The sequence below is a fragment of the Drepanopeziza brunnea genome (genome assembly GCF_022702325.1).
Source record: "Drepanopeziza brunnea f. sp. 'multigermtubi' strain 214-2 chromosome Unknown ctg9, whole genome shotgun sequence".
In the NCBI taxonomy this organism is placed as follows: domain Eukaryota; kingdom Fungi; phylum Ascomycota; class Leotiomycetes; order Helotiales; family Drepanopezizaceae; genus Drepanopeziza; species Drepanopeziza brunnea.
In genome coordinates, this window is record NW_027094072.1 from 2,424,122 (window position 1) to 2,443,936 (window position 19,815).

Sequence of the window (19,815 nt, forward strand, 5' to 3'; positions counted from 1 at the left end):
CGAGCTGTGTCTGTGTCTGGCCGGCTATCATGAAGAGCTTTCTTTACCTGCAGCTCATGCTCGAGATCGAGATCGAGATTGAGATTTCCTAGGTTTATGATTTCATCTTATCGAGGAGTCGGTTGTTGTAATGGATGTATGTAAAATAAAACATGTATGGCCGGCCCGCTTGCTGTCAGTTGACTCCCGAGATGAATTGGCAGTAAGAAGCATGTTGAAAAGAATACCAGAAGCGAAAGAAAGTGTTTTGGGAGAATTCAAGAAGCTAGGATTGATGGAGTTGAGCTATAGATGCTGCGCATATTGAGTTTGTAGAGTGTGTGTGGCACATGCCCGCGGGCGGCTATAAGACGGCGCTGTTTCTTTTTCGATGAGATGCGATCCTGTCCTCGAAGTATGGGCGCGATATCCATACTGAAGGAGCTCAAAGGTGCCTCGGTTATTTATGGTCTTGAATGAAAGGTGATAAAGGATGACGAGTGGAGGTGTTGTAGAAAGAAGAAGGAAGGGAAAGTGAAGAGGAGGAGGGAAAGAAAAAATTCACTTTCAACTGGGTTATAATAGAAAGAAAGGAAAGGATAGAAAAGAAGATCATTCTTTCTTGTTTTAGCAGAGCGGAAGAGAGGGAGTCGTTCAGACTTATGCGAGAATCGTTCTACAGAATCGATTATCCCTTTTCCGAGCTCGCAAGTGGCACAGACAACCACTTGGGAGAGGTATATACGGTAGCCGCCTCACCTTGTTCAGGGCTTCTTAGAACAATACAACTAACTACCTTGCTCTTCTATCCATTCCTTTCTTGTCTGAGGGGGACAGGCTGCTTCTTTGATGATTGATTTATTACATTTAGCGCTATGCAAAGTCAGTTGCTCATTTCCTACTTTCACGGTCCATTGCAATATGGCTGAATAACCAACCTATCTATGAGTCTCCGGAACCAACAGTTTACAAGCTGTTCCGAGCCCACTCTAACCAGCCAGAACAGTAGCTGTGGTTAGAGTTGAGAATTGAATTTGAGACTGATCAGATTGGATATAAAAATAAAAAGCGATAGTGAGATGCTGATAAGACGAGTTTCAAGGAAAAGTATTTATTACCAAAAAAAAAAGGGCTATAATAGAGATGCCTATAATACAAATCATATTTACTCGTGAAAATAGTAGGGCACGTGGGGCAACATAAGCGAGTCTGACGTCGTGAAACCGCGTCTCACGACTCAGCGCGTTAATAGAGGGAGTTGGTAGCCTCGGACCCTCAAGCCGAAATATTTATTCCCCCCTACCGCATAACTATGTCCCGAACACGATAAACACCGGCAACGATGGCGCGTTCAGAGAAAGATCGCGATGCATTTGCGAAAGAGATGTTGAAGATCTATGACAAGTCGCGAGGCCGGTTCGCTGCAGGTAGTTGATTTAATGAATCCCTCGGCCCCTCGAATTGGCTGGATTTCGCTGACTCAATCTGCAGAGCTGAACGACGACAAATTCACCAGAATCAGCCGCGAGGAGCTCGATTCGCTGCGGCAGACCTCGGCCAATGTGGAGAAGCTTGTAGAAGGTCATAGCCGGCTGTCAGACGAGTTGGAGAAAGCCCGGGCAGCTGCAGTGAGGGTTGAGGGATTGGAGAAGGAGAACAAGCGTTTGGCGCTGCAGCTTCAGAACAGATTGCAGCAACAACCTACCCCGATACAGACACCTTTACAGATACCGCACTCTCGAATCCAGCATGGAAATGACTTGGGCTCCACGCCTGGCACGGGCACTCCGTCACTGTCTTTCAACAAAATAGAGGCCAATGATATGCCCATCACGAAGGAGCAGTACGCGGGAATTGTCAAGAAATACAATTCCATGTGCGAGGAATACCTCTCTCTCAAGGGCGAATATAACAAGGTCAAGAGATCGCACTACAATTTGTTGCAGAGTGAGAAGAATTGGGGTACGTGGATGCAATCCACGCAGAAGACCCTGGAGAAGAAGAAAGACAAGAATCGAAAGTATGGGGAAGAGATCAAGAAACTGAAGGCACTTCTGAGGGAGCATGGTATTGAGCCAATTGAGACGTCGCTATTCGATCGGACTCCTAGGAGAGACGAGAGCACCCCATGCAGACCACCAACCAGGCAGCGTCGAAGCGAAGTACAGGTCCCAGCCAGCAGTCCTCCAAGAAGCAATCAGCATATACCTCAAGCCCAGACTGTCGAACCAGCTCAGGATCCGCTTGCTCACGCTGCGGACAACGAGGACATCCAGCTTCCGCCTAATCGTGAGGAAATCGAGCTTCCCCCCAATCGTGAGGAAACCCATGTTGCCGAAACCGAATTTGTACCGCTCGAAGGCCATGATACCAGCTCGACACAAGGAGGCTCGGATCCCGCCGAGCCAGAGCTTCCAGCACGGGAAGTTGTAGCTGCTGTCGTGGAACAGATTGCAGATACAAGCTTTCCAGTTGTCGTAACGTCACGAACAGTCAATAAACGCAAGCAAATGCACGACACTGTTGAGCAGACTCCACGGGAAAGAGTGAAGGTTGAGATATCGAGCAGCAGTCCTATTCGCCTTCCAGCTATTGATTCAGATGGGAGTATGGACCTGGACGACATCGGGGACAAGGTTGACACGCCTAGGAAGGCGCGCCATGACATTCCCTTAAATAGACAAGTCTCAAGAATCAGCGCAAGCACCCAGGACTCTACGCAGAGCTCTAATCAGAGCAGACAGCCGCGGAATTTGTCGTGTGCGACTACTTCACAGGGTACTCCTCCGGCGACATCTGCCCCCCGCGAAACTAGATCCATCCTGCAACCGCGGAGCACCAACAGAAGTGTCCTACCCAGAACTTCCGATGGTATAGACAGAGCACCTAAAAGACCCAGAGTGACGACTGATATTGGAAGCGTGGCTGAAGATGGCGAGTCTTCCCCGAGAACAGCGACGAGACATCCTTTACACAATAGCGAATGTCTTGAGAATTTGCTTTTAAATCCATCTCCGGTCAAGGCTATTCTTAGGCCTCTAGCAGGCAACGGTGCTCTACAATCTGCTCGTCCAAGGGCCGGTCTTGAGCAACAGCGAGCAGCTACTGCGACTTCTAGTCTGGCTCGCGAGGTGGCAGCCAATATCCCAGCAGATATAGCGTACTCCAACCACACACGGGTTCCACCCAATTTGAGTAGAGGAAACCCAACGACTGCTAGATCGCTAGCACCCACTAGCCAGGGATCTACTGCTACATCAAGACCCACGCCCCAAGGATCTCTTCCAGTCGCAGTGCCTTCGAAGCCATCAACCAATACTTCTAAAAAGACCTCGGTAGAGCCGGTCAGACCGATACTCAAAGTACTTTCCAGGAAATCCAAGGAACCATCGCCAGATGAGGAAATGCTGATGCGTTCTCCGACGCCTGATCCAACTCAGCTGCCGCCACGCCGGAATGTACAAGAATTCCTCAAGGAAAGCAAATCAAAATCACGACCTTCAATTGAGGCTGCCAAACCATCCCCTCGAGTGTCTGCTATCACTGGTAGGCCAGAAATCACGAAGAAAAAACAGGGTCAGACAGAAAAGGAGTATCTAATGGACCCTGATCAAGAGCCTCTGCGTTCTAGGCCCTTGCATAAGCTCACTCTCCAGGACTTTAAGATCAACCCAAATTACAACCATGGGGTAGGATATGCATACAGCGAAGTAGTCCGGGGAGATGCTCGAAAGTGCCTTCAAGGATGCGTCAAGCCCAACTGCTGCGGTCCCAAGTTTCGGGCATTGGCAGAAATAGAGATCGATCGGCGAGAAGCATTCATGGCACCTTCGCAAAAGGAGCGAGACGACCTGCAGTTGGAAGATTACTTGGGCGACAATGCATACAAGATCCCAAGACTGAGTGAGGACGAAAGAAGGGAACTTCTGATCAAATCTGAGACAAGAATACAGGCGAATAAGCATGGAAAGCATAGGCATGCGTATGAGAGGCAACCGACCCCGCCAGGCTTCTGGGACGTGGACTTTCCATCTACGCAGAAGGAGGCTGAGGATCGTCGACTGGTAAAGGAGATGGAGAGAGGGATTGTGGAGCAGCGGTACAGGGAGGCTATGAGACCTGGTGGCTCGTATATGTTTCGCGATGAGAACCCATGATGAGAAGAATTGTTATTTGGGTATTGCTGGGCCGAGGAAGGAATACAAGGGGTGGGTGCTATCACTTGGCCCAGGAAGTTTGTAGTGTTTGGCAGAAGCATATACTTGCAGGCACGTGGAGTTTCTCTGGGCATTACAAGATTATCTGTGATAAATCGAAATCTGTAGCTGGAATGAGAGCGAAAGAGTATTGACTTCGCTTATCACCTGCAGCCCCGACCCTTTGCTGAACGTTAATGTGATAACGTGATAACAAAACAAACCCATCGTTTCCTGATGCCGAACGAACCAAGGAACAGCCGATACCTCCCTCGTCAACTTGACCATTCTCTTGCTACAAGAACATTTAGTTGGCCCTGAATACGCATCTCACCTACTGTATAGTAAATGAATGAACGCTGACTGGACATCTCACCGACTTCGTCAAAGAAGATGCTTCAGCTGTGGCTGAGCAAAAGGCGCTAAAAATATTCGGAACGTCGGCGGCTTCCACGGCAGCGGGGACACGTTTATCAGGGTCGCGACTACTAACGACCACGAACGACCACGACCACGACCACGACCAGATTCCGAAGTTTGAGCACGTCTCCCTCACAACCACAAAAACGAGAACGCAAGACCGGACTGAGCCGGCCCATGATACCCCAAGCACAGCACGATGGCTGATACACACCCGGGCATGGTCCACGAGGACTCGATCTCTTCACAGGACCTGCACACCCCGACGGATGACAAGAAGCCCAAGAGCAGGAGGCCGGCGAGTGAGTACTGCGCATACCCGGCGGATGTGATGGAGATGATAGAGGGAGCAGAGGGAGAGGGAGAGAGAGGAGAAGAGGAGACGCGACGAGACAATCGAACAGAGGACCAGGCTGACATGAATAGATACGGCCTTCCGTCAACAGCGATTAAAGGCCTGGCAGTAAGTGGCGTCGTGCTCGATCACCGAATACCCCCCGGAACAAGACTACAGATAGCTAACAAGGCGCCCTCAGACCGATTCTCACGCCAAAGACTGTGCTTCCTCTCTTCTTCGCCATCGGCATCATCTTCGCGCCAATTGGGGGAGGATTGCTTTACGCCAGCGCGCAGGTTCGTATGCCCACTCAACCGGCGAGAGAGAGAGAGAGAGAGAAGTTACGGAAGCTGAAAGCTGAAAGCTGATTCCAACAACGAGCAACAGGTCCAAGAAATAATCCTCGACTACTCCAGATGCTACTCCGATGCCCCCGTCTATCCCGCGACCGCCGCCATGGATGACAGCGATGTAACCATGCACTTCAACAGGAACTCATCCTCGCCGAACGCCGACGCGCCCTCCTGGTCCCGTCGCGAGATCAACTACACCTATGCAGCAGGTGTTGACGTGCTCACTACTCGCTGCACCATCAACTTTACGATTCCCAATGACATGAAGCCGCCTGTGTTGTTCTACTACAAGCTCACGGACTTCTACCAGAACCATCGACGATATGCAAAGTCCTTCCATCTGGGCCAGCTGGGCGGGGAGGCCATATCCGCGAATAGTATTGATGGTGGTGATTGCACCCCTCTCACAGTCGAAACCATCAACGGGGTCAAGAAGCCATACTACCCCTGTGGACTGGCCGCCAATTCCGTCTTCAACGATACATTCTATAGCCCTGTTCTCCTGAATGTCCCCGGCTCAAACACAGATAACGAGACATATGTTATGCAAAGCCAAACAGGTATCTCATGGGCCAGTGATCGCGAACTGTACGGACCGACGAGTTACAACTGGAGCGACGTCTTGGTGCCCCCGAACTGGGTGAAAAGATTCCCAAATGGATACACAGACGACAACCATCCAGACTTGCAAAACGATGAGCAGTTCCAGGTGTGGATGCGTTTGGCCGGGTTGCCAACTTTCAGCAAGCTGGCGCAGAGGAACGATACGGCCACCATGAAGACAGGGACCTATACTTTGGATGTTGATCATCGTCCGTCTTCCCTGCTTCCTCACTATCTGCAAACTTACTAACAGCAACCAGATTTCAACGTGACTCAGTATGGCGGCACTAAATCCATCATCATCTCCACCCGCACTGTGATGGGCGGCAAAAACCCCTTCCTCGGCATCGCTTACGTCGCTGTGGGCGGTATCTGCATCTTGCTTGGCACCCTGTTCACCATTACACACCTCGTCCGGCCGAGAAAGCTGGGCGACCACACGTATCTGACGTGGAACAACGATCAAACCGCTGGAGGTGCGTCGAACCACCCGGGTAATGGAGAAGGCCATAATTAGACGCGAGCTCGTGGTGATGATGAGAAAACGGCGAGATCTCTACGATTGTGATGAAAAAAAGACGAGAGAAGAGAAACGAAGAGGAAATAATTTCAAACGGGGAGGGCGAAGAATTGAATGAAATGACGGCTGGGCTGTAGGATGGGCAGGGCTGTACAGTATCCGCAGACTGAGCTCTGCGATCATTTCCTAGCGAATCTGGGGTTTCCGGGCACAAGCGATTCTGGCGTGGTTTTGCTTTTTTTGTGTTTTTTTTTTGTTTTGATTTGTGATACTCGCTGCACTGTGCTTCTCGTTTTCTTGCTCTGATCCCGATACGACGCCGGTGAGCAGGCAAAGGGAAGAAGAGACAAATGGAATGGAAATAGTGGTGATAGCGGCGGGGATCCGTTTTTTAATAGGATGCATCTACACCCACATCGAGTCTTGCTTCCTCGTCTTCCCGCTCGTGAATGGAGTCTTTGCTGTCTGATTTCAAGTTGAGGTGGGAGAATGAGTCCCTACATGTCAAATTAAATCACATCAAAATCAATTCGGTGCGAGGAAAGTATTCATCGATCAACGTCTGCCGTTAGATGTTTGCTCTTCCGAATTTATGAAAAGTGAAAACCCTATCATTTGATTATCTAGTCTAAGAAGGTGAGGTGGATAACGCGTTACCTCCACTTATATTTTTACCTACGTACGGTATATATCTATCTGCGTATCTGAGTATATTCTCGGCTCAGCCCCCCCCCCCTTTTTTTTTTCTCTTTTTTCTTTTCTCCGAAAGTAAGTAAGTAGGTAAGTAAGTAAGTAAGTAGGTAGGTAAGTACAAGTACAACCTGTCGTACCTAAAGACTCGTACCCAAAGACTCGTACCCAAAGACTAAGTAGGACTTTTAGCCTCCAACGGAATCTCCTTATTCCTTCCTATTTCCTTTTTGAAAGACTAACCGGACCGGACCGGACCAGACTAGACTAACCAGTTGAAAGAACGAGTGAGTAAACGAGTGCTTGGCACTCTTTTTTTCCATTGGAACCGTACGGAGGAGTTGTAGTTGTAGTTCGCACGCACTATGGAGATGGATAGGTATGAGTATGAATGTGAATGTGAATATGAATTTGAGAATGAATTCCAAGTCCCTCCTCGATATCGCAGAGCCAGGTTTCATCGTAATACCTAATAAATGAGTAGCGAGCGGGCGAAATGTACCCGACTTCAGAAATCTTTTTTTGATACCGGTCTTCCCACGGAGGTAGTACCTAGGTAGGTAGGTAGCTACCCTGAGACAATTGATTTGTGATTAAGTAGGCTGGCTGGCTGGCTGGCTGGCTGGCTCGCTTTGGAAAAGGGGGAAAGAAGCCTAAAAAATATTGCGCCGCCGCTATCCTCCGGCATAATCATGAGCATAGCAACATGATATGCACAGGCAGAATATATGGAGAGTATACTGCAGCATGGCAAACTTCATTGCATTGCATTCATCGCCTATATTAGCTTGCACGGCGCGCTACGTTTTGTTTCTGCCTGCGCGGCCCGTTCCCGCAGCTCCTAATCCTCAGGACGATCCACGATTAAACTAGACCGTCCGACCCTTTTGCTGAACCCAAACGCCACCCAGGAAAAGACGAGCGTTTTTCTGAAAAATACAGCCAGCTCCATCGACCCATGCGATTTTCTCGAATATCGTAACCTTTCCTGTTTCCTCCCTTCCTTGATAAAGTATCCCTCTTCTGCCCGTCTGATAGTCTCCAAGGACAAACATCGGTGGCATTGTCTCCACAAAGATCAACCAAATTTAATGCTTCCTCTTCTTCTTCGGCTTATCATCCTCGCTCTCTTCCATCCCCGCATCTCTATCCTTACGCTTCGCCTTCTTCTCAAGCTCATCCCAGTCCTCCCCATCCGTCGCCTCGTCATCCTCACTGCCCTCATCGCTGGCGTCGGCACTGGCATTGCTGTCAAAATCACTTTCCTCGTCGCTGCTCTCGTCGCTGGCAGCCAACTCAGCATCGCTCATCTCGAACGCGCTCTCTTCGCTCTCCGGATCTTCGTCCTCATCATCCGACTCGGTTTGCAAGAACGACCAGCCACCATCGACAAAAAATTGATGTGTATCTGCTGTGACAGTCTTCATAATTGTCGGCCAGTTCAAGTTCAAAGGTCCTTCGGAGAACGGAATGTTGACGGAGTCGAGCCATTCCTTGACGTTTTCGAGGGACTCGACCGGGATGGTGTTGATGTGGTAAGGGGCACGGTTGAAATCCCTGAAGACAAAAACCATATCAAAATTCTTGAGACCAAACTGCACACGTTCCAGATGGGCAATTTCGATGTCCTCGAGCGTGATGACCATAAAAGGTGGCTCGGTGAGTTGAACCAGACAATCGGTGGACGGCTGGCAGAAGACACTGGATCGAAAGGGGACACCGTTGAATCCGAGCTCGCGGAAGGGAACGTCGACGTCGACGTTCTCGTTCTTGCCCGCCTCGGCTATCTTCTCGGCGAAGGACTTGAAGTCTCGGTCGAGTTGGGTACGGCGTCTTCGTTCCTCTTGTTCCTGTTCGAACTCTTCCTCATCACCGTATCTGTATCGTCGCTTTCGGTTTCCCGTCTCGTCAAACTGGATGTCAGTAGCTTCGCGGTAGAACTGAACGTCCTTGGTTTTCTTCTTTCCAATCAAAATCGGGTCCTTGAGGTGGACGTGAATGATGACAATCAACTCATGCTGACAGGGTTGGAAGAAGAGATGCTTGACGTTGCTGAAGAGAATGTCGACGCGGTGTTGGGTGTTGAGAGGAGATTGATATCGGAGACCGTTTTGGTGGATCTCGACCTTTCCAGGAACTCGCTTCCCATCCATTGCTGGACGAAGAAAGATGTTGTCCATAACAGCAGGTCGACGATCTAGGATTGTTAGCAGGCAGAATGACACATTCAACAAAGTGGAGACATACTTCTAATTTCAATTAGCTTGTCCTGCTCAACCACATCCTCCATCTCCTTCTTTTCAGCCTCGCGCTTAGAAGCGTCCTTCTTCATGTTGGCAATCTGATTTGCAATATCTTGCAGATGGTCTCCGTCGGTGGATCTGAAGGTCACACTCCGTACAAAATGAGCAGAAGCGTCCTCGAAGGGCTGATCATCCTTGCGGCCAACACCTTGACCAGGCGACAAGAAATTGATTCGCAAGTATGACAGGTTGTCTTCGTCGCTCTTGCTGGCATTCTTGATAGTCTGGATGTGGAAAGGCACTGGCCGACCCATGATCGGGAGAACCACCGTCGCGTTCTTCTGATCCACGAGAATTGCCAGATCTCGCGCTCGAGCAGGGAATTGGTTGTCTCGCTTGTACGACTCGAAACGTTTAAACTTCTTTACCGATTGCGCATTGGAGTCGCCAGTCGCCTCGGCGAAACGTTTCAGACCTTCCTCTTGCTTCTTCCTCGACAGTTCCTTCTGGTGCTCTCTCCGTCGGGCCTCAGCACCTTCGTCCGCCTGGGTAGTTCGCTCTGCACGCAACTTCGTCTTGGTGATGTTTTTGGCAGCTACCGCTCCAACCGCGGAGTCCTTCTTTTGAGACTTCTTCGGAGTTGGCGCAGGCTCTTCGTCATCCTTGAAGAAGAAAGATGTCGCATCCAGGTCCGAAGGCGCATCGCCAGTAAACACAACAGGTTCGGAAACTGATACACGTACAGTATCGGAAAGAATCATAGAGTATGTCTTACTCTTCTTGTCCTGCGGGTTTGGATTCTCAATATCGTTGAATCCCGTTGTGATGCAGAGGGTCATTCCGTCCTTCAAAGTTCTGTGGTTTTTGGCGCTGAGGATCAGAGATGAATCTCTGGTTTCGATGCCGATTCCAGCTCCGACGTTCTTTGTGAAATGCTTTTCGAGTTCCGGCTTCTTGGCCTTGACCAGGCCTAGAGCCTTCGCATAAATATCCTTCGTATGGGCACCATCCCGGATTTCCTTCATTACAAGACTATGCACTTGAAGTAGCAACTTGTAGTTACTCTCCTGTGACTTGTTCGGGTCAACCAGGTATGTGCGCGCAATGATCGAGCAGTACGTTTTGTATCGAAGACCGAATGAGGCAATAATTACTCCGGCGTGTAAAAGTTCGTCGTCGATTTGGGCGCTCATCTTGAGATCGAACTTCCCACCACTTTGGATGATCGGGCCATGTGTCCAGTCCAGTTGACCAGGATCGAAGTCCGAGGGCAATTTTTGCTTATTCGGGAGCTCGACTGTCTTCCAGAACTTTGCATTGTCGAGTTGGCTGTCCACCTTGTTTGCCAGAACGCTGTGCTTGACTTTCTTCTCCTCGTCCAAGATATTTGACATTTCCTCTACAAAATATGGGTTCATTAGGGCGATGCATGCCTTCGAAGAATTGCGCATAGCACGCTATGAAATGTCAGCTTGGTGGAAGGATCGTATGTAGCTCGACCTACCAGCTCATTCTCATCCTTCACAGCCATTGCGCCAGCTGACAAGGCAGGGGATATGTCCACCTCTTCCACATCTTTGGCGATGTTGGCGTATGCCTTTTTCCACTCGTCAACGAAAGGTCCGGCGGAGGTATCCTTCATTATGACGCCAACTTTTTTCTATGGGTCCATATCCGTTAGTTGCCTGGAGCCTGGTGATTCCGGGGCTTTGACTTACGCCTGCTGCCTTGATGTGGCCATTGATATCGGCGAAAATCTTCTCATTTTGCTCCGAATCCTTGCCCCGGAGCAGAAGATGCAGCGGTATCTTTCCACCCTTCAAAGAATCCAAATGCTTAGCTGTAGTTCCAGTCAGCCTTTCCGCAAGCCCACAGATCGAGTTGAGAGTATTTCGTACCTTTCTTTCCTGTTGTGACGACGTACAGGCCTTCTAGGGTGAAAAGGAGGAGGGTAGCTGGGAACTCGTAGCCAAGCAGCCAGAACTGTCGCACGCATCAGCCATCGCAGCCCTACACCGATCGAATCTGGGGACACATACGTGTAACGCATTATTCTTCTGGAACTGTGCGCTCTCGTCGGTCTTGCCCATCACCACCAAGATCGAAGAGACGCCATTGAAGAGCGCGTCACCCGCCCGTTTGTCCGCCTTCCACGCGGATATAAAGTGCGACAGACGTTCCTCGAACAGTTTCTTGTCGATTTTGATATCTCCCATGGCGACTGGGATTCGTGGTGATGGCGGAGGGTGGTGGTAAGGTGTCGAGGGGAGTTGAGAAGAAGAGAGGTAGAGGTTGCAGACGCGAGCGCGTTGATTGATTTCTGGAAAGGCGCTAATGTCCCAGTCCCACTATTAAAGCTGTTGCTCGGATGTCTCTTTCAACGTCACCACATCACCTTTGCCTCTCATCGTAGTATTATATTATAAAGTTGGACGTCAAAAATGGCAATATGTGATTAATACGAATCAGACGAATGAGGAGATGGTTTTTCCAGAATTTTCGTTGCTGGGCTTGATAAATTTCCGTCTATACAGCACGTTTGGCGAGCAGCCTCGAAGGCGAGCATCTAAGGACTCGGGGATTCTGCTTTAATTTTGTTCCAGTGAAGTTTATTTCAGACCCCTAGATGCTTCACTGCCCCAGTGAGACTCATCTCATCGAACTATCATCACCGCAAATTTTCCCTTAAACTTGGGGCTGGCCCCAAGATTGACGCCAGTTCACACCAGTCAGTATCGTATTTCACACGTGGCCAGCGACATGGCTTGGACCTACCTTCTCAACCCTACTATAGCCAAAGTATCCATATCATAGATGCCAAATACCGACCTGAAATGCCAGGCTCTTCTCCAGGTTTTTCAGCAGGACTTGCACAAAAAGCATAAGCTCGGATACACGATTCCTCGAAATATTAGCGAAGAAGTGTAGGTATCTCGAGGCTTCGCATTATCGACTGTAAGCTCAACTCAACTGAGAAGGAAATGAGCCTGGCGCTATCAGTTGATCGGTGGTCAATCCCAACACGAAACCACCAAGAGCTTTTCAGGCTCCCCCTCGGCGCCCAAGTCACCAATCAGTATTCGACAACGAACAGCCAGACTTTCCAGCCTGCTGCGGGAACGGCCCTTCCAGCAGATAGCGATCACTCCGGTCAGGGAGGGACAAAAGCTGGAGAAGCCTGGCTCTGAAGCTGTTCGAAGTAGGTATAGAAGTCAATACTCTGTCAAGGGACTCCTCACTGGCCCCACCTCGGCCAAGCGAACTTCGGCGCAACCCCTTTTCCAGGTCGGTAGCATTCGCGATCAATACCTATGTCAACAGGAAGAGCCATTCCGGCCACGAATCGCACCACCAACTGGGATCCTCACTTGTAAATACACATACATATATACGTATATACATATATATATATTTACATGTACACATATTTGTTCCGCACTTTTCATATTATCCACGAGGCGCTACTCCTACCGGTACTCCTACTCGAACCCGGGCGCTCCGACCATCTCGACCGCTGGAAATAGCCTTTTCAGCCACCATCCCGACCGAGGCGCAGTCAACCCATTCGTCAACATTCCCATGCTGAAACCGCGTCAGCCCTGTCTGTTGCCAACATATTACCTTTCGCAGAGATCTTCTTCCATTGCGTAAAACAAAAACAAAAACAAAAACAAAAAAAAAAAACATCAACAAAAAATCTCATCATCTCAGAAGATTCCGCTGCTGCATACACTCGTTCAGCGTTGCGCAAATAGATAGAGGTTACCGCCATGGCCCCTTTCCAGATCGCACGCGCGCTGTTCGCATCAGAACCCGTCTCGGGAGGTCTCCGCAGTGTTAGGAGGGCCGCCGTGGCTGCTGGGCCTGATATTGCAACGCTTGGTGTCCGCCATCTGCAACGGCGTGCTTTGACGGTGAATGATACCCAGAAAGTGACGCTGGGCGTAATCGCGGCCTACACGGTGGGCATTGCGCTTCTGTGGAACTTGCCCTATCTTCGTTGGTCTCTCTGGCCCTTCAAGGTGAGTGAGTGAGTGGTGATGTTGGAAGCACTTCGTACGTGCTGGGCGCTGTGCTGTGCGGTACTGACTCTGCCGTGTAGATGCTTGTCATTGCGTTCCATGAATTCGGGCATGCTTTCGCTGCTTGCTGTACGGGAGGACGTGTCAAGTCCATCTCCCTGGACCCGAGAGAAGGGGGCGTGACGCACATGTACGGAGGTATCAGCGCCATCACATTACCCGCCGGCTACCTGGGATCTTCTCTGATCGGGGCCCTTCTCATTTTCTGTGGTTTCAACATCGTTGCCAGCAAGATCGCCAGTATCGCTCTCGGCGTCTGTTTCCTTCTCACGCTGTGGTGGGCTCGCCGGGACTGGCTCACCATCCTGACCGTGCTACTTGCGGTGGGACTCTTGCTCGCTTGTTGGTTCATCCAGCATGCAGAGGCCTTGAGATTCGTTGTCCTCTTCATCGGTGTCATGTCCGCTCTGTACTCGGTGTGGGATATTGTCAGTATCACCCGGACTCGCTTGTCTCTTCCCTGCTAACGTTGCGCGACACACAGTGCGACGACCTCATCTTACGCAAAGTGAACGAGTCCGACGCCAGTGTCTTTTCTCAACGCTATGGAGGTTCCTCGCAGTGCTGGGGTGTCATTTGGTCGATCGTGTCTCTCTGTTTCATGGCAGGTGGCATCGCTGCGGGAATCGCGGCCTTCCCCGAGTCAGCGGCCGAGCAGAGGAATGATTCGAAGGACTTTCTCCCGACTCGATGACAGGCTGTAGAAGAGAGATGGTGAAGTACCCGGCTTCTACCAGACGACGGCCGCGCCCGAAAAGCGTCGCACTTACCACAGCTTTATCGAGTATTGCTGTTCATGCTTGGAACTGCGCAGAACTGCGCCATGAAGGAGGGCCATGGTGCTCCTGTATGATTTTCTGGGAATGGGGGGCCGTCTTTTTGATTCTTTCTCTTTCTCTGTTCTTTGCACTCGATATACCCATAACGCGCTCCATGGATCTGCTATGTAGGGAAGGAACGAAAGTGCATTACCGTAAAGATGAAAATGGCAATCCCAGGGCTTTGCTTCTTCTCTTCTTTCACTTACATATCTCGTCCGATACTCGCTTGTCCCGGAAGCTTTGAGGTAAAGCTGCCCGCCACTTTTGTGCAAGCGTTTCTCCTTAGGTTTCGTGCCTCAGGGACACTTCGAGCTTTCAAGACGGGGGGATGTTGACGAGGTCGAGCCTTCTACCCAAATATCCAATTCTCACTTCGCTCCCCAAAAGCGAAGTCTGTTCCTCGCATCTCGCTCCCATTCCACATCATGCGCCAGAATGACCTCCACTCCCTCCGCCTCGGCTCTCCTGATCCGCTCAATTGTCTGCTCGGCCATTTCCCGACTTACATGGATACAGCACACATGGCCCTCCGCATCTGGCCACGTGCCGATTTCCTTTTCCTTCCGGATGATTCTCCTGTCGTGACATGCATCGCCCCCCAGATACACGCTTGTGCTGGCTCCGGTCTTTGCCAGCATGTTGATGTGGCCTGGCAAGTGACCTGGTGCATCAACAATGTACAGGCTCCCGTCTTGAAATATGTCAAGCACGTGGGGAAAGACACCTGACGGATGAGCTGTCCAGGGTGCACGAAAGTTGGGCTGGCCGGCCTGCGCTGGGAGAGGCGTGCCGTGGTCCTCATGCGAAGGGTCTGCAAGCTCGTGCATTCGACCCTCGGGCAGCAGATCGGCTTCGAAGAAGGAGTGGCCCCCTCGGAGCGAAGACGGACTGCCCCGAAGCAGATCCTTCCCACCCGAGCCGATGATGAACTGGCTTGTAGGGAAATCTCGGGGCTCTCCAACGTGATCCCAGTGCACCTACAGCGCGAGTCAGCCAAAGCAAAGCCCGGTCCAGTCGACCGGCCGTGTGGGAAAGAGCCTTACATGAGAGAGAATCACGTAGTCAATGTCATCCGGAGTGAGACCGCCCGCAGCCAGACTCTTCACGACATCCGGATCCGTGCTCATCGGCTGCCTCGTCTCTATATGTTTCCGGATCGGCTCCGAGTATCGCTCGGTATCTCGCCGCACTCCCAAGTCGAACACGATGCGAGTTGTCTGTCCCGTCAACGAATCCTCACGCTGGATGAGGAACGCGAGCGAAGGAACGGTGTTGCGGGCGCCCTCGTCGCAGGGATGCACAAACTGATACTCGGGAAGGGAGAAGTGCCCTGCGGAGAGGGCGTGCACGGTCACCATTGCTGATCCGGCCGCAGACGAGGAAGCGTCAACGTCTGTTTTTTTAGAAGTCGCTGTCATCTTGTTGGGGTCCCAAATCGATGCGATGGATCGCGGGATAGAACTGTGTCAGTCGCAATTTATGAAGTGGAACGAGAATGGTATCGAGGGTCAACAAACCACATGGAATCTTCGTCTACGAATGATAGCCGTTCCGTCAAGCGAGGAGTCGATGTCAAGAAGGTTCATGTGGGGTAATGGAAACGGAAGACAGAGCCAGAGCCGCAACTCCCTATATCTTCTAGATCTTGACGGTATTTACAGAATTTACGGTATCTACTCGGACTCACTCGAGCAGCCCAGGGCTGTCATTTCTTTGGTTTCTGGTTTGCGCTTCTGGTTCTGGTTCTGGTTCTGGGTCAACTTCCATAGGACGGTGGATGGAGTGGATCCGAGTCAGGGAGTGGATAGAAATCACAACAATGACTCGCTTAAAAACCTTACTGTACCATTCCCCCTGCCCGCGACCATAAGTAACCTTGAATGAACGTGACCAGGGCCGATGTCGATCATCGGTAGAATAAAGTTAAGAAAGTAGGAATCTACTCTACTTGCTCTTCGGCAGCTAGCTAGTGCGGGGTAACGCAGGTGGGGTACACAATAAGTACGGACATCACCCACCAGCTTGCTTACAACGTGTTACAATGTAAACAAACACTCGAGATATACTTCTTTGATAACATAAACAGTTCAAATTTCATTATCAATCTCCCCAAGAACTAGAAAGCCACCTCCTTCTCTTCCTAAGAAAACAACCGGTACTTTCGAAAGAAATCCGCTCATCTCTCTCGCCACCCCAACAACCATTCTCCGACAAACGCTCCAACCCCCTTCAATATATATATTTACGTATATATACATATATATATATATATATATATATATATATAAAAATGTCAACCGACCCCAAATTCGACGCGCTCCACAAGCAGCTCTTCGACGAGGGCCTCCAGATGCGCCGCAGCGTCGTCGGAGACGAGTACGTCAACCGCGCGCTCACGAACGGCGCGACGGAGTTCTCGGCGGAAGGCCAGAAGCTCGTGACGGAGTGGTGCTGGGGTTACGCCTGGACGCGCCCGGGCCTGGAGAAGAAGCAGCGCAGCCTCCTCAACATCGGCATGCTGATGGCCCTGAACCGCGCGCCCGAGCTGGCCGTGCACATCCGCGGCGCGCGCAACAACGGCCTCACCGAGCTGGAGATCAGGGAGGCCATCCTGCACTGCACCACGTACTGCGGCGTGCCGGCGGGCATCGATGCCATGAAGACGGCCGAGAAGGTGCTGGACGACATGGCGGAGAAGGGCGAGAAGGAGAGGGAGTTGGGCGCCAAGGTCTCTTTTTCGTGAGCCTGTGAGGGTGAGAGTAATACCGCCGTCGTCTAGGGTGGAAAGGAATGAAGGAAGCGAGGAGGGATGGAGAAAACTGTACATATGGAAAACACGAACATTCAAAATACCGAAAGGATTGATCCGTAAACGGGACCGCAGGAATGATGTTGTTGCTGGACATTATTGCCATGTGAGTAGGTGAGTGAGTGGGTGAGTGAGCGTGAGTGGGAGACTTGATGAAAGCGAAGACCCAGTTGAGTGGCAGAACAATAGAACGCCAAGGGGGAACAGTGCGAGGTACGGTAGCATCAAGGTCTCTCGGCACTTACAGCCAGACCGGATCTTCTGAAGGCGCCCACTCGCTTACTCAGAGACCAAAACAAACAAACGAACGACGTACGAAGAAAATGGCGGTGTATTACGAATATGTACGAGGTCCTTAGCGTCCATCGAATGCATCCTGAGCACTGTGCCCACTGGTCATAGAAGCCGGATCCAAAGCCATCATCAGCTCCCGAGTTCCCATTCAATACAATAAACTCCTGAACATCACTGGAAAGCCGTCTAGCGAAGATCCACCTGTGAATGGAAGATTCCAAATTCAGACTCCAAACGCCGAGTCACTACCACAATCCCTAAAAGGAGACTTGGAGGATCGAAGTGATTATGTACCGTCTTAGATGACGTACTGCTCCATAATTAGCATTTGGATGGGACGTGAAACTGGGAGGGTATGCCTACAGGAATAAACAGGTACGGCACCAGTTTCTCGTACTCGGTCCAGCTCTCCCCATACTTCACCTTACAGCGCTGAATATCTCTGTACGCACGGTGCACGATCATCAGGCAGAAGAACACAGGGTAGAACCATGGGAACGGACTGCTGAATCCCGTAATCAAGCCCCACGTGATAGCAAAGTAAGCATCACACGTATAGTGAGGCTTGCGCGCATATCCATACCATCCATCGACCAAGATGGAATCTCCGGACTCCGTCTCGATGGTGCGGGGGTTCTTGACGGTTTGCCATGGGAGTTGCGGGAAGGTCCTGCGGTCAGTGAAAGTACCGCGTTCTTGGGAACGGAAGCGGTTCTTTTGCGAGTTGGTCGTATCCCAGATCCAGTATATGAAGAGGTAGGATGTGAAGAGAACGACGAGGAAGGGGGTTCTGTAGGGGTAGTCGGTGATTGTGTCCAGGTGGTTGGCGACATAGATAGTGCAGTGGCAGTAGCTGAGAGGTACACCGGCCAAGTTCCAGAAAATCAACATGAAGCCCCATTTCTCATAGTACATGTCCCTGCTCACGTTAGCTGCGTTCCGACCAGACCAGCGTAGGAGGGGAACAAACCATGTTGTAGTGATGCACTCCTCGCCCTTGGAGCACGCGTTCGCGTACAGAAAGTGAGCCAAGACCAAGAACCAGACCTCGGCAGAGACGTATCCAAAATTCTCGTATTGGCGAGCAGCGGTAGCGCAGGAGATAGCAAAGAGGATGTACCAGGGAAGACGAACCTCGAAGAACATCTTGAAGTCCAGAATGCCGAAGAGGCGGGGGTTCAACTCGGCGCCCATGAAGAAATCGTAGAGAGGGTACCCGGTCATGCGGTGTTGGGCTCCACGCGCAATGGCAGAGAAATATGCGACGATTGAAACCAAGAAGCCGGAACAGATGGCCACAGACATGATGGGTCCAAATTCGTCGATGATAGTGTAGAGCTTGAACAGGCCGGTGTAGTGCATCGTCGCCCCGATGACAATCGTCGTGTAGAACGACCACATGCCGGAGCAGTAATAGCGTAGCTGCTTACCACCCTCGTGAGCAATCGGCTTGCCGTAGGTCCAGACGCCGGGCAGGAGACAATAGAAGGCAGCCTGGACAACCAAGAACACCCAGTAGATGGTCCAGGCGTAGGCGTGAGGGAAGGCATGCGTGTAGGCCAGACGGCCCATCTGCTGGAGGAATTCGCCCATGGACTGGCCAGCGGCGCGCCTTGGAAATTGGCCATTGTAAAAGGTAGCGCCAATCCACATGTAGTACATGAGCAGCGGGAATCCGATCATCATGGCCGTGACACCGAACGAGCCGCCAAAGTCGAAGTGGCCCGTCGAATCGATCTTGGGATCGCTGCCGACCTTCCAGCTATCTACAACCTTCCCCTCAAGGGTGCCCAAGTCTGTTTCTGTATCCATGTCAGTCTCCTTCGCCGCCCTGTTGATGGCGCTGCTGCTTGTGCCTCCATTCGGATGAATCGCCGTCGCGCCATTAGCAGCGTAGCCATTGGTCGTTGCGTCCTTTGCCATGCTGACTTTGCGACTGGGCGTTCTCGATCGTGTTGACGTTGGCGTTGAGGTAGAATTTGACGCGACTCTGAGGGTGGACGCGACTTTAAGGGTGGAGGAGAGGTCAGTCGCGGAAGACGAGTCGTCGCCGTCGCCGTCGCCCACGTCTTCGGGGAATTGGAGCTTTCGCTTATTAGGTCTGCGCACGCGAGGAGTCTCTACAAAGCCAAGATGCACCGTCTTCCTGTCGCCAAATCAGCATAGAACCGTGCGGGTGTGGATAACGGAAGAGGAAGAGGTTGCATACTTGGGAGTCTGTCGCAAGGAATATCGAGCCGACATGTCTGTCTCTGTGGGTTTACATTTATATATATATCTTGAGGTGGCGACCTAGCTATTAGTTAATTAGTTCAAGGGGAGAAAAGAACAAAAGAACGATGGAGCACAAGACGCAGGGATCGGAAGCTCGGGAGAGTCGGTAAGGACTTGGAAAAAGTACAGTCAGTATGAGGGTATGAGGGTATGAGGGTATAGGAGAGATAGCATTGTGCCGTAGATACCGGTAG

The 19,815-nt window shown here is 51.1% G+C and overlaps 7 protein-coding genes across 7 annotated transcripts; 4 read left to right on the forward strand and 3 right to left on the reverse strand.

The window, feature by feature from the left end:
* Nucleotides 1-1,321: 1,321 nt before the first annotated feature.
* On the forward strand, nucleotides 1,322-4,136 carry L3040_005858 (uncharacterized protein; the record flags this gene model as incomplete). Its single annotated transcript, XM_007287863.1, has 2 exons — nucleotides 1,322-1,406; nucleotides 1,471-4,136. The coding sequence occupies 2 exons, from the start codon at nucleotides 1,322-1,324 to the stop codon at nucleotides 4,134-4,136; spliced, it is 2,751 nt and encodes a 916-aa protein (XP_007287925.1).
* A 658-nt stretch (nucleotides 4,137-4,794) lies between these two features.
* Nucleotides 4,795-6,405, forward strand: L3040_005859 (uncharacterized protein; the record flags this gene model as incomplete). Its single annotated transcript, XM_007287864.1, has 5 exons — nucleotides 4,795-4,897; nucleotides 5,022-5,058; nucleotides 5,132-5,228; nucleotides 5,320-6,097; nucleotides 6,149-6,405. The coding sequence occupies 5 exons, from the start codon at nucleotides 4,795-4,797 to the stop codon at nucleotides 6,403-6,405; spliced, it is 1,272 nt and encodes a 423-aa protein (XP_007287926.1).
* Nucleotides 6,406-8,186: 1,781 nt separating this feature from the next.
* Nucleotides 8,187-11,557, reverse strand: L3040_005860 (uncharacterized protein; the record flags this gene model as incomplete). The annotated part of the gene is made up of 6 exons (XM_007287865.1): nucleotides 8,187-9,295; nucleotides 9,346-10,798; nucleotides 10,846-11,001; nucleotides 11,060-11,181; nucleotides 11,240-11,324; nucleotides 11,381-11,557. The coding sequence occupies 6 exons, from the start codon at nucleotides 11,555-11,557 to the stop codon at nucleotides 8,187-8,189; spliced, it is 3,102 nt and encodes a 1,033-aa protein (XP_007287927.1).
* Nucleotides 11,558-13,111: 1,554 nt separating this feature from the next.
* L3040_005861 (uncharacterized protein) lies at nucleotides 13,112-14,117 on the forward strand (the record flags this gene model as incomplete). The annotated part of the gene is made up of 3 exons (XM_007287866.1): nucleotides 13,112-13,363; nucleotides 13,444-13,851; nucleotides 13,908-14,117. The coding sequence occupies 3 exons, from the start codon at nucleotides 13,112-13,114 to the stop codon at nucleotides 14,115-14,117; spliced, it is 870 nt and encodes a 289-aa protein (XP_007287928.1).
* Nucleotides 14,118-14,612: 495 nt separating this feature from the next.
* Nucleotides 14,613-15,662, reverse strand: L3040_005862 (uncharacterized protein; the record flags this gene model as incomplete). Its single annotated transcript, XM_007287867.1, has 2 exons — nucleotides 14,613-15,221; nucleotides 15,288-15,662. The coding sequence occupies 2 exons, from the start codon at nucleotides 15,660-15,662 to the stop codon at nucleotides 14,613-14,615; spliced, it is 984 nt and encodes a 327-aa protein (XP_007287929.1).
* An 872-nt stretch (nucleotides 15,663-16,534) lies between these two features.
* Nucleotides 16,535-16,987, forward strand: L3040_005863 (uncharacterized protein; the record flags this gene model as incomplete). Its single annotated transcript, XM_007287868.1, has 1 exon — nucleotides 16,535-16,987. The coding sequence occupies one exon, from the start codon at nucleotides 16,535-16,537 to the stop codon at nucleotides 16,985-16,987; it is 453 nt and encodes a 150-aa protein (XP_007287930.1).
* Nucleotides 16,988-17,645: 658 nt separating this feature from the next.
* On the reverse strand, nucleotides 17,646-19,591 carry L3040_005864 (uncharacterized protein; the record flags this gene model as incomplete). Its single annotated transcript, XM_007287869.1, has 4 exons — nucleotides 17,646-17,657; nucleotides 17,711-18,266; nucleotides 18,318-19,493; nucleotides 19,557-19,591. The coding sequence occupies 4 exons, from the start codon at nucleotides 19,589-19,591 to the stop codon at nucleotides 17,646-17,648; spliced, it is 1,779 nt and encodes a 592-aa protein (XP_007287931.1).
* Nucleotides 19,592-19,815: the final 224 nt, after the last annotated feature.